Below are 17,986 nucleotides of genomic sequence, written 5' to 3'. Positions count from 1 at the left end.
GTACTCTACAATAGGGGTGCCAGGCTCACTAACGGTCAGTAACTGTGCCAAGTGTGTACTCTACAATAGGGGTGCCAGGCTCACTAATGGTCAGTAACTGTGCCAAGTGTGTACTCTACAATAGGGGTGCCAGGCTCACTAATGGTCAGTAACTGTGCCAAGTGTACGTTGTACCTCTACAATAGGGGTGCCAGGCTCACTAACGGTCAGTAACTGTGCCAAAGTTGTGTACTCTACAATAGGGGATAGCTAGACTCACTAACGGTCATGTAACAGTGCCAAGTGTGTACTCTACAATAGGGGTGCCAGGCTCACTAACGGTCAGTAACAGTGCCAAGTGTGTACTCTACAATAGGGGTGCCAGGCTCACTAACGGTCAGTAACTGTGCCAAGTGTGTACTCTACAATAGGGGTGCCAGGCTCACTAATGGTCAGTAACTGTGCCAAGTGTGTACTCTACAATAGGGGTGCCAGGCTCACTAATGGTCAGTAACTGTGCCAAGTGTGTACTCTACAATAGGGGTGCCAGGCTCACTAACGGTCAGTAACAGTGCCAAGTGTGTACTCTACAATAGGGGTGCTAGACTCACTAACGGTCAGTAACTGTGCCAAGTGTGTACTCTACAATAGGGGTGCCAGGCTCACTAATGGTCAGTAACTGTGCCAAGTGTGTACTCTACAATAGGGGTGCCAGGCTCACTAATGGTCAGTAAACTGTTTGCCAAGTGTGTACTCTACAATAGGGTATAGATCACGGGGTGCCAGGCTCACTAATGGTCAGTAACTGTGCCAAGTGTGTACTCTACAATAGGGGTGCCAGGCTCACTAATGGTCAGTAACTGTGCCAAGTGTGTACTCTACAATAGGGGTGCCAGGCTCACTAATGGTCAGTAACTGTGCCAAGTGTGTACTCTACAATAGGGGTGCCAGGCTCACTAACGGTCAGTAACTGTGCCAAGTGTGTACTCTACAATAGGGGTGCCAGGCTCACTAACGGTCAGTAACTGTGCCAAGTGTGTTACCTACAATAGGGGTGCCAGGCCTCACTAATGGTCAAGTAACTGTGCCAAGTGTGTACTCTACAATAGGGGTGCCAGGCTCACTAACGGTCAGTAACAGTGCCAAGTGTGTACTCTACAATAGGGGTGTCAGGCTCACTAACGGTCAGTAACTGTGCCAAGTGTGTACTCTACAATAGGGGTGCCAGGCTCACTAACGGTCAGTAACAGTGCCAAGTGTGTACTCTACAATAGGGGTGCCAGGCTCACTAACGGTCAGTAACTGTGCCAAGTGTGTACTCTACAATAGGGGTGCTAGACTCACTAATGGTCAGTAAGTGTGTCAAGTGTGTACTCTACATTAGGGGTGCCAGGCTCACTAACGGTCAGTAACTGTGCCAAGTGTGTACTCTACAATAGGGGTGCCAGGCTCACTAATGGTCAGTAACTGTGCCAAGTGTGTACTCTACAATAGGGGTGCCAGGCTCACTAATGGTCAGTAACTGTGCCAAGTGTGTACTCTACAATAGGGGTGCCAGGCTCACTAACGGTCAGTAACTGTGCCAAGTGTGTACTCTACAATAGGGGTGCCAGGCTCACTAACGGTCAGTAACAGTGCCAAGTGTGTACTCTACAATAGGGGTGCCAGGCTCACTAATGGTCAGTAACTGTGCCAAGTGTGTACTCTACAATAGGGGTGCCAGGCTCACTAACGGTCAGTAACTGTGCCAAGTGTGTACTCTACAATAGGGGTGCCAGGCTCACTAACGGTCAGTAAGTGTGCCAAGTGTGTACTCTACAATAGGGGTGCCAGGCTCACTAACGGTCAGTAACAGTGCCAAGTGTGTACTCTACAATAGGGGTGCCAGACTCACTAACGGTCAGTAACTGTGCCAAGTGTGTACTCTACAATAGGGGTGCCAGGCTCACTAATGGTCAGTAACTGTGCCAAGTGTGTACTCTACAATAGGGGTGCTAGACTCACTAACGGTCAGTAACGGTGCCAAGTACACACTTGGCACAGTTACTGACCGTTAGTGAGCCTGGCACCCCTATTGTAGAGTACACACTTGGCACAGTTACTGACCGTTATTGAGAATGGCACCCCTATTGTAGAGTACACACTTGGCACAGTTACTGACCGTTATTGAGACTGGCACCTCTATGGGCACATGGGGAGATTTGTGCTTCTGTGGGGGATGAATTTCCCCTTCATTTGCCTTTGGATCTGTGCAAATAGAACACATTGCCCATAGCTACTTGTCTAGGCCGCGGGCAACCAATCCTCCCGGTGCCAGCCCCCCCCCCCCAAGGGGTTGTTGATTTTAGGACACACACAATCCCCACAGAGGGAAGGGGGAGGTGGGGGAGGATCATTAACGATGCTCAATCCATAATAATTAGTGTAATTGGCCCAATGTAAACACGTCTTCCTGTCCATTTCCTGGAAGTAGCACTCCCCCCCCCCCCCAAGGCTGAAACAGCGATTAAACAAACTCTGCTAATTAACCCCCTGCCTCTTAAATAAACTCCCCTTTCTACTTCCAGATGGGAGTGCCCGTCCCCTGGGATTATCCTGGGCTTATAGGGACAATTACAGGGCAATAGTCACACCGGGGTGTCCTGCTGAGCTATTGTCAAACTACCACTCCCAGCATCCCCCAGCACCCCATAGCAACCTGTTACACATACAGAACCGGAGCAACAACCGACGGGCAGAGGCACAAACAGCCCCCCCAGCCCAATAAATAGGACTGACTGTGGCACCTTACAGCCCCCCTGGCATTCCCAGTACCCAGAGGCACAAAACAAGCCCCCCCAGCCCAATAAATAGTGACTGTGGCACCTTACAGCCCCCTGGCATCCAGTACCCCAGAGGCACAAACAGCCCCCCCAGCCCAATAAATAGTGACTGTCAGTGTGGCACCTTACAGCCCCCCCTGGCATTCCCAGTACCCAGAGGCACAAACAGCCCCCCAGCCCAATAATAGTGACTGTCTGTGCACCTTACAGCCCCCCTGCATTTCCCCAGTACCCAGAGGCACAAACAGCCCCCCCCCAGCCAATAAATAGTGACTGTCTGTGGCACCTTACAGCCCCCTGGCATTCCCAGTACCCAGAGGCCAACAACACCCCCCCCCCCCAGCCCAAAAATAGTGACTGTTCTGTGGCACCTTACAGCCCCCCTGGCATTCCCAGTACCAGAGGCACAAACAGCCCCCCCCCAGCCCAATAAATAGTGACCTGTGGCACCTTACAGCCCCCCCTGGCATTCCAGTACCCAGAGGCACAAACACCCCCCCCCCCCAGCCCAATAAATAGTGACTGTGGCACCTTACAGCCCCCCTGGCATTCCCAGTACCCAGAGGCACAAACACCCCCCCCCAGCCCAATAAATAGTGACTGTGGCACCTTACAGCCCCCCTGGCATTCCCAGTACCCAGAGGCACAAACAGCCCCCCCAGCCCAAATAAATAGTGACTGTCCGTGGCACCTTACAGCCCCCCGGCATTCCAGTACCCAGAGGCACAAACAGCCCCCCAGCCCCAATAAATAGTGACTGTCTGTGGCACCTTACAGCCCCCTGGCATTCCCAGTACCCAGAGGCACAAACAGCCCCCCAGCCCAATAAATAGTGACTGTCTGTGGCACCTTACAGCCCCCCTGCATTCCCAGTACCCAGAGGCACAAACAGCCCCCCCAGCCCAATAAATAGTGACTGTGGCACCTTACAGCCCCCCCTGGCATTCCCAGTACCCAGAGGCACAAACAGCCCCCCCCCAGCCCAATAAATAGTGACTGTGGCACCTTACAGCCCCCCCGGCATTCCCAGTACCCAGAGGCACAAACACCCCCCCCCCAGCCCCAATAAATAGTGACTGTGGCACCTTACAGCCCCCCTGGCATTCCCAGTACCCAGAGGCACAAACACCCCCCCCCCAGCCCAATAAATAGTGACTGTGGCACCTACAGCCCCCCCTGGCATTCCCAGTACCCAGAGGCACAAACAGCCCCCCCCAGCCCAATAAATAGTGACTGTCTGTGGCACCTTACAGCCCCCCTGGCATTCCAGTACCCAGAGGCACAAACAGCCCCCCCCAGCCCAATAAATAGTGACTGTCTGTGGCACCTTACAGCCCCCCTGGCATTCCCAGTACCCAGAGGCACAACAGCCCCCCCAGCCCAATAAATAGTGACTGTCTGTGGCACCTTACAGCCCCCCTGGCATTCCCAGTACCCAGAGGCACAAACAGCCCCCCAGCCCAATAAATAGTGACTGTCTGTGGCACCTTACAGCCCCCCTGGCATTCCCAGTACCCAGAGGCACAAACAGCCCCCCCCAGCCCAATAAATAGTGACTGTCTGTGGCACCTTACAGCCCCCTGGCATTCCCAGTACCCAGAGGCACAAACAGCCCCCCCAGCCCAATAAATAGTGACTGTCTGTGGCACCTTACAGCCCCCCTGGCATTCCCAGTACCCAGAGGCACAAACAGCCCCCCCAGCCCAATAAATAGTGACTGTCTGTGGCACCTTACAGCCCCCCTGGCATTCCCAGTACCCAGAGGCACAAACAGCCCCCCCAGCCCAATAAATAGTGACTGTCTGTGGCACCTTACAGCCCCCCTGGCATTCCCAGTACCCAGAGGCACAAACAGCCCCCCCCAGCCCAATAAATAGTGACTGTGGCACCTTACAGCCCCCCTGCATTCCCAGTACCCAGAGGCACAAACAGCCCCCCCCAGCCCAATAAATAGTGACTGTCTGTGGCACCTTACAGCCCCCTGGCATTCCCAGTACCCAGAGGCACAAACAGCCCCCCCAGCCCAATAAATAGTGACTGTCTGTGGCACCTTACAGCCCCCCTGGCATTCCCAGTACCCAGAGGCACAAACAGCCCCCCCAGCCCAATAAATAGTGACTGTCTGTGGCACCTTACAGCCCCCCTGGCATTCCCAGTACCCAGAGGCACAAACAGCCCCCCCAGCCCAATAAATAGTGACTGTCTGTGGCACCTTAACAGCCCCCCCCTGGCATTCCCAGTACCCAGAGGCACAAACAGCCCCCCAGCCCAATAAATAGTGACTGTCTGTGGCACCTACAGCCCCCCCTGGCATTCCCAGTACCCAGAGGCACAAACAGCCCCCCCAGCCCCAATAAATAGTGACTGTCTGTGGCACCTTACAGCCCCCCCCCCTGGCATTCCCAGTACCCAGAGGCACAAACAGCCCCCCCAGCCCAATAAATAGTGACTGTCTGTGGCACCTTACAGCCCCCTGGCATTCCCAGTACCCAGAGGCACAAACAGCCCCCCCAGCCCAATAAATAGTGACTGTCTGTGGTACCTTACAGCCCCCCTGGCATTCCCAGTACCCAGAGGCACAAACAGCCCCCCCAGCTCAATAAATAGTGACTGTCTGTGGCACCTTACAGCCCCCCTGGCATTCCCAGTACCCAGAGGCCACAAACAGCCCCCCCCAGCCAATAAATAGTGACTGTCTGTGGCACCTTACAGCCCCCCCGGCATTTCCCAGTACCCAGAGGCACAAACAGCCCCCCCCCAGCCCAATAAATAGTGACTGTCTGTGGCACCTTACAGCCCCCCCCGGCATTCCCAGTACCCAGAGGCACAAACAGCCCCCCCAGCCCAATAAATAGTGACTGTCTGTGGCACCTTACAGCCCCCCCCCTGGCATTCCAGTACCCAGAGGCACAAAACAGCCCCCCCAGCCCAATAAATAGTGACTGTCTGTGGCACCTTACAGCCCCCCTGGCATTCCCAGTACCCAGAGGCACAAACAGCCCCCCCCACGCCCAATAAATAGTGACTGTCTGTGGCACCTTACAGCCCCCCGGCATTCCCAGTACCAGAGGCACAAACAGCCCCCCCAGCCCAATAAAATAGTGACTGTCTGTGGCACCTTACAGCCCCCCCCCTGGCATTCCCAGTACCCAGAGGCACAAACAGCCCCCCCCCAGCCCAATAAATAGTGACTGTCTGTGGCACCTTACAGCCCCCCTGGCATTCCAGTACCCAGAGGCACAAACAGCCCCCCCAGCCCCAATAAATAGTGACTGTCTGTGGCACCTTACAGCCCCCCCCCTGGCATTCCCAGTACCCAGAGGCACAAACAGCCCCCCAGCCCAATAAATAGTGACTGTCTGTGGCACCTTACAGCCCCCCCCCTGGCATTCCCAGTACCCAGAGGCACAAACAAGCCCCCCCCCAGCCCAATAAATAGTGACTGTCTGTGGCACCTTACAGCCCCCCTGGCATTCCCAGTACCCAGAGGCACAAACAACCCCCCCAGCCCAAAAATAGTGACTGTTCTATGGCAACCTTACAGCCCCCCCCCCTGGCATTCCCAGTACCGAGAGGCACAACAGCCCCCCAGCCAATAAATAGTGACTGTCTGTGGCACCTTACAGCCCCCCTGGCATTCCCAGTACCCAGAGGCACAAACAGCCCCCCCCCAGCCCAATAAATAGTGACTGTCTGTGGCACCTTACAGCCCCCCTTGGCATTCCAGTAACCCAGAGGCACAAAACAGCCCCCCAGCCCAATAAATAGTGACTGGTCTGTGGCACCTTACAGCCCCCCTGGCATTCCAGTACCCAGAGGCACAAACAGCCCCCCCAGCCCAATAAATAGGTGACTGTCTGTGGCACCTTACAGCCCCCCTGGCTTCCCAGTACCCAGAGGCAACAAACAGCCCCCCCAGCCCAATAAATAGTGACTGTCTGTGGCACCTTACAGCCCCCCTGGCATTCCCAGTACCCAGAGGCACAAACAGCCCCCCCCCCAGCCCAATAAATAGTGACTGTCTGTGGCACCTTACAGCCCCCCCTGGCATTCCCAGTACCCAGAGGCACAAACAGCCCCCCCCCGCCCAATAAATAGTGACTGTCTGTGGCACCTACAGCCCCCCCTGGCATTCCCAGGGTACCCCCCTGGCATTCCCAGTACCCAGAGCACAAACAGCCCCCCCCAGCCCAATAAATAGTGACTGTCTGTGGCACCTTACAGCCCCCCTGGCATTCCCAGTACCCAGAGGCACAAACAGCCCCCCCCCAGCCCAATAAATAGTGACTGTCTGTGGCACCTTACAGCCCCCCTGGCATTCCCAGTACCCAGAGGCACAAACAGCCCCCCCAGCCCAATAAATAGTGACTGTCTGTGGCACCTTACAGCCCCCCTGGCATTCCCCAGTACCCAGAGGCACAAACAGCCCCCCAGCCCAATAAATAGTGACTGTCTGTGGCACCTTACAGCCCACCCTGGCATTCCCAGTACCCAGAGGCACAAACAGCCCCCCCCCAGCCCAATAAATAGTGACTGTCTGTGGCACCTTACAGCCCCCCTGGCAATTCCCAGTACCCAGAGGCACAAACAGCCCCCCCCCAGCCCAATAAATAGTGACTGTCTGTGGCACCTTTACAGCCCCCCTGGCATTCCCAGTACCCAGAGGCACAAACAGCCCCCCCAGCCCAATAAATAGTGACTGGTCTGTGGCACCTTACAGCCCCCCTGGCATTCCCAGTACCCAGAGGCACAAACAGCCCCCCCCCCCAGCCCAATAAATAGTGACTGTCTGTGGCACCTTACAGCCCCCCCTGGCATTTCCCAGTACCCAGAGGCACAAACAGCCCCCCCCCCAGCCCAAATAAATAGTGACTGTCTGTGGCACCTTACAGCCCCCCTGGCATTCCCCAGTACCCAGAGGCACAAAACAGCCCCCCCCCCCACAGCCCAATAAATAGTGACTGTCTGTGGCACCTTACAGCCCCCTGGCATTCCAGTACCAGAGCACAAACAGCCCCCCCCAGCCCAATAAATAGTGACTGTCTGTGGCACCTTACAGCCCCCCTGGCATTCCCAGTACCCAGAGGCACAAACAGCCCCATCCCCAGCCCAATAAATAGTGACTGTCTGTGGCACCTTACAGCCCCCCCTGGCATTCCCAGTACCCAGAGGCACAAACAGCCCCCCAGCCCATAAATAGTGACTGTCTGTGGCACCTTACAGCCCCCCTGGCATTCCCAGTACCCAGAGGCACAAACGCCCCCCCCAGCCCCAATAAATAGTGACTGTCTGTGGCACCTTACAGCCCCCTGGCATTCCCAGTACCCCAGAGGCACAAACAGCCCCCCCCCCCAGCCCAATAAATAGTGACTGTCTGTGCACCTTACAGCCCCCCTGGCATTCCCAGTACCCAGAGGCACAAACAGCCCCCCAGCCCAATAAATAGTGACTGTCTGTGGCACCTTACAGCCCCCCCTGGCATTCCCAGTACCCAGAGGCACAAACAGCCCCCCCCCCCAGCCCCAATAAATAGTGACTGTCTGTTGGCACCTTACAGCCCCCCTGGCATTCCCAGTACCCAGAGGCACAAACAGCCCCCCCCCCCCAGCCCAATAAATAGTGACTGTTTGTGGCACCTTACAGCCCCCCTGGCATTCCCAGTACCCAGAGGCACAAACAGCCCCCCCAGCCCAATAAATAGTGACTCTCTGTGGCACCTTACAGCAGCCTTCCCTATACACTATATACCCCTGCCCCATTCTAAGCCTGGCATCCCTTCCCTATACACTATATACCCCTGCCCCATCTAGCCTGGCATCCCTTCCCTATACCACTATATTACCCCTGCCCCATCTAGCCTGGCATCCCTTCCCTATACACTATATACCCCTGCCCCATCTAGCCTGGCATCCCTTCCCTATACACTATATACCCCTGCCCCATCTAGCCCGGCATCCTTCCCTATACACTATACCCCTGCCCCTCTAGCCTGGCATCCCTTCCCTATACACTATATACCCCTGCCCCATCTAGCCTGGCATCCCTTCCCTATACACTATATACCCCTGCCCATCTAGCCCGGCATCCCTTCCCTAATCACATATATACCCCTGCCCCATCTAGGCCCGGCATCCCTTCCCTATACACTATATACCCCTGCCCCATCTAGCCGGCATCCCTTCCCTATACACTATATACCCTGCCCCATCTAGCCTGGCATCCCTTCCCTATACACTATATACCCTGCCCCATCTAGCCTGGCATCCTTCCCTATACACTATATACCCCTGCCCACTGCTGATCCCTTCCCTATACACTATACCCCTGCCCCTCTAGCTGGCATCCCTTCCCTATACACTATTATACCCCTGCCCCATCTAGCCTTGGCATCCCTTCCCTATACACTATATACCCCTGCCCCATCTAGCCTGGCATCCCTTCCCTATACACTATATACCCTGCCCCATCTAGCCTGGCATCCCTTCCCTATACACTATATACCCCTGCCCCATCTAGCCCGGCATCCCTTCCCTATACACTATATACCCCCATGCGCCCCATCTAGCCTGGGCATCCCTTCCCTATACACTATATACCCTGCCCCATCTAGCCTGGCATCCCTTCCCTATACACTATTACCCCTGCCCCATCTAGCTGGCATCCCTTCCCTATACACTATATACCCCTGCCCCATCTAGCCCGGCATCCCTTCCCTATACACTATAACCCCTGCCCCATCTAGCCCGGCATCCCTTCCCTATACACTATATACCCCTGCCCCATCTAGCCTGGCATCCCTTCCCTATACACTATATACCCCTGCCCCATCTAGCCTGGCATCCCTTCCCTATACACTATATACCCCTGCCCCATCTAGCCTGGCAATCCTTCCCTATACACTATATTACCCCTGCCCCATCTAGCCTGGCATCCCTTCCCTATACACTATATACCCTGCCCCATCTAGCCTGGCATCCCTTCCCTATACACTATATACCCCTGCCCATCTAGCCTGGCATCCCTTCCCTATACACTATATACCCCTGCCCCATCTAGCCTGGCATCCCTTCCCTATACACTATATACCCCTGCCCCATCTAGCCTGGCATCCCTTCCCTATACACTATATACCCCTGCCCCATCTAGCCTGGCATCCCTTCCCTATACACTATATACCCCTGCCCCATCTAGCCTGGCATCCCTTCCCTATACACTATATACCCCTGCCCCATCTAGCCTGCATCCCCTTCCCTATACACTATATACCCCTGCCCCATCTAGCCTGGCATCCCTTCCCTATACACTATATACCCCTGCCCCATCTAGCCTGGCATCCCTTCCCTATACACTATATACCCCTGCCCCAGTCTAGCCTGGCCATTCCCTCCCTATACACTATATACCCCTGCCCCATCTAGCTGGCATCCCTTCCCTATACACTATATACCCCTGCCCCATCTAGCCCGGCATCCCTTCCCTATACACTAATACCCCTGCCCCATCTAGCCTGGCATCCCTTCCCTATACACTATATACCCCTGCCCCATCTAGCCCGCATCCCTTCCCTATACACTATATACCCTGCCCCATCTAGCCGGCAATCCCTTCCCTATACACTATATACCCCTGCCCCATCTAGCCCGGCATCCTTCCCTATACACTATATTACCCCTGCCCCATCTAGCCCGGCATCCCTTCCCTATACACTATATACCCTGCCCCATCTAGCCTGGCATCCCTTCCCTAATACACTATATACCCCTGCCCCATCTAGCCTGGCATCCCTTCCCTATACACTATATACCTCTGCCCCATCTAGCCTGGCATCCCTTCCCTATACACTATATACCCCTGCCCCATCTAGCCCGGCATCCCTTCCCTATACACTATATACCCCTGCCCCATCTAGCCTGGCATCCCTTCCCTATACACTATATTCCCCTGCCCCATCTAGCCCGCATCCCTTCCCTATACACTATATACCCCTGCCCCATCTAGCCTGGCATCCCTTTTCCCTTATACACTATATACCCCTGCCCCATCTAGCCTGGCATCCTTCCCTATACATATATACCCCTGCCCCATTAGCTGGCCCTTCCCTAACCACTATATATCCCTGCCCCATCCTAGCCCGCTCCCTTCCCTATACACATATACCCCTGCCCCATCTAGCCTGGCATCCCTTCCATATACACTATATACCCCTGCCCCATCTAGCCCGGCATCCCTTCCCTATACACTATATACCCCTCGCCCCATCTAGCCTGGCATTCCCTTCCCTATACACTATATATCCCTGCCCATCTAAAGCCGGCATCCCTTCCCTATCACTATATACCCCTGCCCATCTAGCCTGGCATCCCTTCCCTATACACTATATACCCTGCCCCATCTAGCCTGGCATCCCTTCCCTATACACTATATACCCCTGCCCCATCTAGCCTGGCATCCCTTCCCTATACACTATATACCCCTGCCCCATCTAGCCTGGCATCCCTTCCCTATACACTATATACCCCTGCCCCATCTAGCCTGGCATCCCTTCCCTATACACTATATACCCCTGCCCCATCTAGCCCGGCATCCCTTCCCTATACACTATATACCCCTGCCCCATCTAGCCTGGCATCCTTCCCTATACACTATATACCCCTGCCCCATCTAGCCCGGCATCCCTTCCCTATACACTATATACCCGCCCCCATCTAGCCTGGCATCCCTTCCCTATACACTATATACCCCTGCCCCATCTAGCCTGGCATCCCTTCCCTATACACTATATACCCCTGCCCCATCTAGCCCGGCATCCCTTCCCTATACACTATATACCCCTGCCCCATCTAGCCTGGCATCCCTTCCCTATACACTATATACCCCTGCCCTCATCTAGCTTGCTACCAACCGTACCCACCTCAGTGCCCCCTGGCATTCCCACCCCCCCATAATAACACTGCCATTGCTTTCACAGCTGCTTGCTGACCCTGGGCTGAGCCCGCTGCCCAATAGTTCTCCTGGGGGGGGGGGACAAGGCCGTTTATTTTAAGTCTGCGGCCCAAGAAACCGTTGATGACAGACCCCCCCCCCTCCCCACCCCCAAATCAGTCTTTTCCATTGGCCTTGACACTAATTGCACTGGGGGGAGTAATTAAATACGGACCCAGAAAGCCCCCATCAACCATCTTTGTCAGCCAACAATCCCCCCCCCCCCCCCCCAGCACATGAGCTAAGTGTTTGGCAGTCGCACCTCGGGCTCTGCGGGATTTATAGGGAATGGCAGTTTCACCTACGGGCAAATACAACTGTGGCCCCTTGGGCTTCTGAAATACAATGGGCCCCGCGGAGCTCTTAGCTAGAACCCTAGTTATTCTTGGCTTTTTCATAACAGAGGCGGAGCCTCCGGAACTCAAGGGCACTGGGGGCCCAGTCTGATGGGGGGGGGGAATGTATGTCACTCGGTTCAGCTGAAGGGGCCACATGTTCATATTCAGACCAAAAATACACAACTGGGGCCCTCATTGCATAGTCTCTGTGTGTTCTGCCTGTGTGTGGGGCATGGGGGGCTTTGGTTCCATTCTGTCTAGGGCACTATTAGGCCCGGCCCATGTGGGTGATTATATTGAGCCCTAAGGCCCGTGTGGGTGATTATATTGAGCCCTAAGGCCCATGTGGGTGATTATATTGAGCCCTAAGGCCCGTGTGGGTGATTATATTGAGCCCTAAGGCCCGTGTGGGTGATTATATTGAGCCCTAAGGCCCATGTGGGTGATTATATTGAGCCCTAAGGCCGTGTGGGTGGATTATATTGAGCCCTAAGGCCTGTGGGTGATTATATTGAGCCTTAAGGCCCGTGTGGGTGATTATATTAAGCCCTAAGGCCCGGTGGGTGATTATATTGAGCCCTAAGGCCCGTGTGGGTGATTATATTGAGCCCTAAGGCCCATGTGGGTGATTAATTGGCCTAAGGGGTGGCGTGATTATATTGAGCCCTAAGGCCCGTGTGGGTGATTATATTGAGCCCTAAGGCCCGTGTGGGTGATTATATTGAGCCCTAAGGCCCGTGTGGGTGATTATATTGAGCCCTAAGGCCCATGTGGGTGATTATATTGAGCCCTAAGGCCCGTGTGGGTGATTATATTGAGCCCTAAGGCCCATGTGGGTGATTATATTGAGCCCTAAGGCCCGTGTGGGTGATTATATTGAGCCCTAAGGCCCATGTGGGTGATTATATTGAACCCTAAGGCCCGTGTGGGTGATTATATTGAGCCCTAAGGCCCATGTGGGTGATTATATAGCCCTAAGGCCCATGTGGGTGATTATTTTGAACCCTAAGGCCCGTGTGGGTGATTATATTGAGCCGTAAGGCCCACGTGGGTGATTATATTTGAACCCTAAGGCCCGTGTGGGTATCTCTCTCTTAAGCCCCCACACTCCCTCTGTACCCCAATATTCCCTCTCCCCTCTACTGCCCCCTTCCTTCCCCTCCTGGGCCTACAGCCCCCACACTCCCTCTGTACCCCAATATTCCCTCTCCCCTCTACTGCCCCCTTCCTTCCCCTCCTGGGCCTCAGCCCCCACACTCCCTCTGTACCCCCAATATTCCCTCTACTGCCCCCTTCCTTCCCCTCCTGGGCCTTACAGCCCCCACACTCCCTCTATACCCCAATATTCCTCTACTGCCCCCTTCCTTCCCCTCCTGGGCCCTACAGCCCCCACACTCCCTCTGTACCCCCAATATTCCCTCTACTGCCCCCTTCCTTCCCCTCCTGGCCCTACAAGCCCCACACTCCCTCTGTACCCCCCAATATTCCCTCTACTGCCCCCTTCCTTCCCTTTCTGCCCTACAGCCCCCACACTCCCTCTGTACCCCAATATTCCCTCTCCCCCTCTACTGCCCCCTTCCTTCCCTTTCTGGGCCCTACAGCCCCCACACTCCCTCTGTACCCCAATATTCCCTCTCCCCCTCTACTGCCCCCTTCCTTCCCTTTCTGGGCCCTACACTCCCTCTGTACCCCCAATATTCCCTCTACTGCCCCCTTCCTTCCCTTTCTGGGCCTACAGCCCCCACACTCCCTCTGTACCCCAATATTCCTCTCCCCCTCTACTGCCCCCTTCCTTCCCCTCCTCCGGGCCCTACAGCCCCCACACTCCCTCTGTACCCCAATATTCCCTCTCCCCCTCTACTGCCCCCTTCCTTCCCCTCCTGGGCCCTACAGCCCCCACACTCCCTCTGTACCCCCAATATTCCCTCTACTGCCCCTTCCTTCCCTCTCTGGCCTTACAGCCCCCACACTCCCTCTATACCCCAATATTCCCTCTACTGCCCCCTTCCTTCCCCTTCCTGGGCCCTACAGCCCCACACTCCCTCTGTACCCCCCAATATTCCCTCTACTGCCCCCTTCCTTCCCCTCCTGGCCCTACAGCCCCCACACTCCCTCTGTACCCCCCCAATATTCCCTCTACTGCCCCCTTCCTTCCCCTCCTGGGCCCTACAGCCCCCACACTCCCTCTGTACCCCAATATTCCCTCTCCCCCTCTACTGCCCCCTTCCTTCCCCTCCTGGGCCCTACAGCCCCCACACCCCTCTGTACCCCAATATTCCCTCTACTGCCCCTTCCTTCCCCTCCTGGGCCTACAGCCCCCACACTCCCTCTGTACCCCAATATTCCCTCTCCCCCTCTACTGCCCCCTTCCTTCCCCTCCTGGGCCCTACAGCCCCCACACTCCCTCTGTACCCCAATAAGCCCGGTTCCTTACTCGGTAGTGATGTGCTGCACTCGGCTGAAGGAGGTGAATCCGGCGTTCCTGAACCCCTCCTCGTAGCGCCCCATCTTTATGGCCTGGAGCCACTCACTCACCGACGAGAAGGAGGAATAATGGGGGGTGCGCTGATCCAACAGGGGCTGAGACGTCCTGGGGCCACAAATACAGACATAGGAGGGAGACAGTCAGTATGAGACACTCACTGTAGGAGGGAGACAGTCAGTATGAGACACTCACTGTAGGAGGGAGACAGTCAGTATGAGACACTCACTGTAGGAGGGAGACAGTCAGTATGAGACACTCACTGTAGGAGGGAGACAGTCAGTATGAGACTCTCACTGTAGGAGGGAGACAGTCAGTATGAGACACTCACTGTAGGAGGGAGACAGTCAGTATGAGACACTCACTGTAGGAGGGAGACAGTCAGTATGAGACACTCACTGTAGGAGGGAGACAGTCAGTATGAGACACTCACTGTAGGAGGGAGACAGTCAGTATGAGACACTCACTGTAGGAGGGAGACAGTCAGTATGAGACACTCACTGTAGGAGGGAGACAGTCAGTATGAGACACTCACTGTAGGAGGGAGACAGTCAGTATGAGACACTCACTGTAGGAGGGAGACAGTCAGTATGAGACACTCACTGTAGGAGGGAGACAGTCAGTATGAGACACTCACTGTAGGAGGGAGAGTCAGTATGAGACACTCACTGTAGGAGGGAGACAGTCAGTATGAGACACTCACTGTAGGAGGGAGACAGTCAGTATGAGACTCTCACTGTAGGGAGGGAGACAGTCAGTATGAGACACTCACTGTAGGAGGGAGACAGTCAGTATGAGACTCTCACTGTAGGAGGGAGACAGTCAGTATGAGACACTCACTGTAGGAGGGAGACAGTCAGTATGAGACACTCACTGTAGGAGGGAGAGTCAGTATGAGACACTCACTGTAGGAGGGAGACAGTCAGTATGAGACACTCACTGTAGGAGGGAGACAGTCAGTATGAGACACTCACTGTAGGAGGGAGAGTCAGTATGAGACACTCACTGTAGGAGGGAGAGTCAGTATGAGACTCTCACTGTAGGAGGGAGACAGTCAGTATGAGACACTCACTGTAGGAGGCAGACAGTCAGTATGAGACACTCACTGTAGGAGGGAGACAGTCAGTATGAGACACTCACTGTAGGAGGGAGACAGTCAGTATGAGACACTCACTGTAGGAGGGAGAGTCAGTATGAGACACTCACTGTAGGAGGGAGACAGTCAGTATGAGACACTCACTGTAGGAGGGAGACAGTCAGTATGAGACACTCACTGTAGGAGGGAGACAGTCAGTATGAGACACTCACTGTAGGAGGGAGAGTCAGTATGAGACTCTCACTGTAGGAGGGAGACAGTCAGTATGAGACACTCACTGTAGGAGGGAGACAGTCAGTATGAGACACTCACTGTAGGAGGGAGAGTCAGTATGAGACTCTCACTGTAGGAGGGAGACAGTCAGTATGAGACACTCACTGTAGGAGGCAGACAGTCAGTATGAGACACTCACTGTAGGAGGCAGACAGTATCAGGGGACCCAGTGGAGAAAGAGAGCGCCAGAGAGAGCCGACATTCTCAGTTATTCACCTTCTTTATAAAAAGCCTTTTATCTCCCCTTGTTTCACCCCCCTCCCTCACTCACAAGGTTATGGACCCCCACACACTGATACTCACTCTGCACTTTGCCCCTGTCACTCCCCCCACATGAAACACAAGTACCCCGGCCCCCCCTGCTGAGCCTCCTTAACCCCTCTCCTGCCACAGGCCTACACAGCGTCATTCCTTAACCCCTCTCCTGCCACAGGCCTACACACTGTCACTCCTTAACCCCTCTCTGCACAGCCTACCACAGCTCATTCCTTAACCCCTCTCCTGCCACAGCCTACACAGGCGTCATGTCCTTAACCCCTCTCCTTGCCACAGGCCCTACACAGCGTCATTCCTTAACCCCTTCTCCTGCCACAGGCCTACACACTTCATTCCTTAACCCCTCCCTCCACAGGGCCTACACACTGTCACTCCTTAACCCCTCTCCTGCCACAGAGCCTACACACTGTCACTCCTAACCCCCTCTCTGCCACAGGCCTACACAGCGTCCATTCCTTAACCCCTCTCCTGAACACACCAGGGCCTACACAGCGTCATCCTTAACCCCTCTCCTGCCACAGGCCTACACAGCGTCATTCCTTAACACCTCTTCCTGCCACAGGCCTACACACTGTCACTCCTTAACCCTCTCCTGCACAGGCCTACACACTGTCACCTTTAACCCCTCTCCTGCCACAGGCCTACACACTGTCACTCCTTAACCCCTCTCCTGCCACAGGCCTACACAGCGTCATTCCTTAACCCCTCTCCTGCCACAGGCCTACACAGCGTCATTCCTTAACCCCTCTCCTGCCACAGGCCTACACACTGTCACTCCTTAACCCCTCTCCTGCCACAGGCCTACACACTGTCACTCCTTAACCCCTCTCCTGCCACAGGCCTACACAGCGTCATTCCTTAACCCCTCTCCTGCCACAGGCCTACACAGCGTCATTCCTTAACTCCTCTCCTGCCACAGGCCTACACAGCGTCATTCCTTAACCCCTCTCCTGCCACAGGCCTACACACTGTCACTCCTTAACCCCTCTCCTCACAGGCCCTAACAGCGTTCATTCCTTAACCCTCTCCTGGCACCGGCCTACACAGCTTCATTCCTTAACCCCTCTCCTGCCACAGGCCTACACACTGTCACTGCCTAACCCCTCTCCTGCCACAGGCCTACACACTGTCACTCCTTAACCCCTCTCCTGCCACAGGCCTACACAGCGTCATTCCTTAACCCCTCTCCTGCCACAGGCCTACACAGCGTCATTCCTTAACTCCTCTCCTGACATTCTTACCCCAGTTGCTCTCGTGTTGTGATTTTTAGGCTTGCAGGGTTGCGGATCAGCTTGTCCAAAGAGCTCACAATGTCAGCGAAGCGCGGCCGCAATGCACGGTCCCGCTGCCAACAGTCCAGCATCAGTTGGTGAAGGGCGGTGGGACAATCCGGGGGTGCTGGGAGCCGGTAGTCTTGCTCTATGGCATTAATCACCTAGGAAATAATGGTATAGTATGCCTTTAAATACTGCACATTCCCCCGTTTAAGTGCACTCACACTCACACCCAAGTGCAAGCAAGGAGGGCAGTGGGCTCTGGGAAAGTGCAGTATATACCAGGCCCAGCTTGTAATAGTAAGATCAGTAGTAAAATCCATCTTATAATAATGAGTCCTAGGTTATAATAATAATAAGTCAGTAGTAAAGCCCAGCTTATAATAGTATGGCCCAGGTTAGAGTAGTAATGGGTCAGTAGTAAGGCCCAGCTTATAATAGTATGGCCCAGGTTAGAGTAGTAA

The 17,986-nt window shown here is 54.9% G+C and overlaps 1 protein-coding gene across 1 annotated transcript in view; it reads right to left on the bottom strand.

Moving 5' to 3' along the window:
- Positions 1-14,525: 14,525 nt before the first annotated feature.
- ephb4 (EPH receptor B4) overlaps positions 14,526-17,986 on the bottom strand; it is a 39,532-nt gene continuing 36,071 nt past the window's right edge. Inside the window, exons 14-15 of the mRNA XM_031899636.1 lie at positions 17,490-17,683; positions 14,526-14,711 (exon numbers count right to left, since the gene is read on the bottom strand). Of these exons, the coding sequence (XP_031755496.1) occupies positions 14,552-14,711; positions 17,490-17,683 (354 nt within the window). The 3' untranslated portion in view covers positions 14,526-14,551. The remainder of the gene's footprint in view (positions 14,712-17,489; positions 17,684-17,986) is intronic.

The sequence above is a fragment of the Xenopus tropicalis genome, chromosome 3, assembly GCF_000004195.4.
Source record: "Xenopus tropicalis strain Nigerian chromosome 3, UCB_Xtro_10.0, whole genome shotgun sequence".
NCBI classification, from domain to species: domain Eukaryota; kingdom Metazoa; phylum Chordata; class Amphibia; order Anura; family Pipidae; genus Xenopus; species Xenopus tropicalis.
The sequence above is the reverse complement of the archived record's forward strand: the minus strand, read 5'-3'. Positions and strand labels throughout refer to the sequence as shown.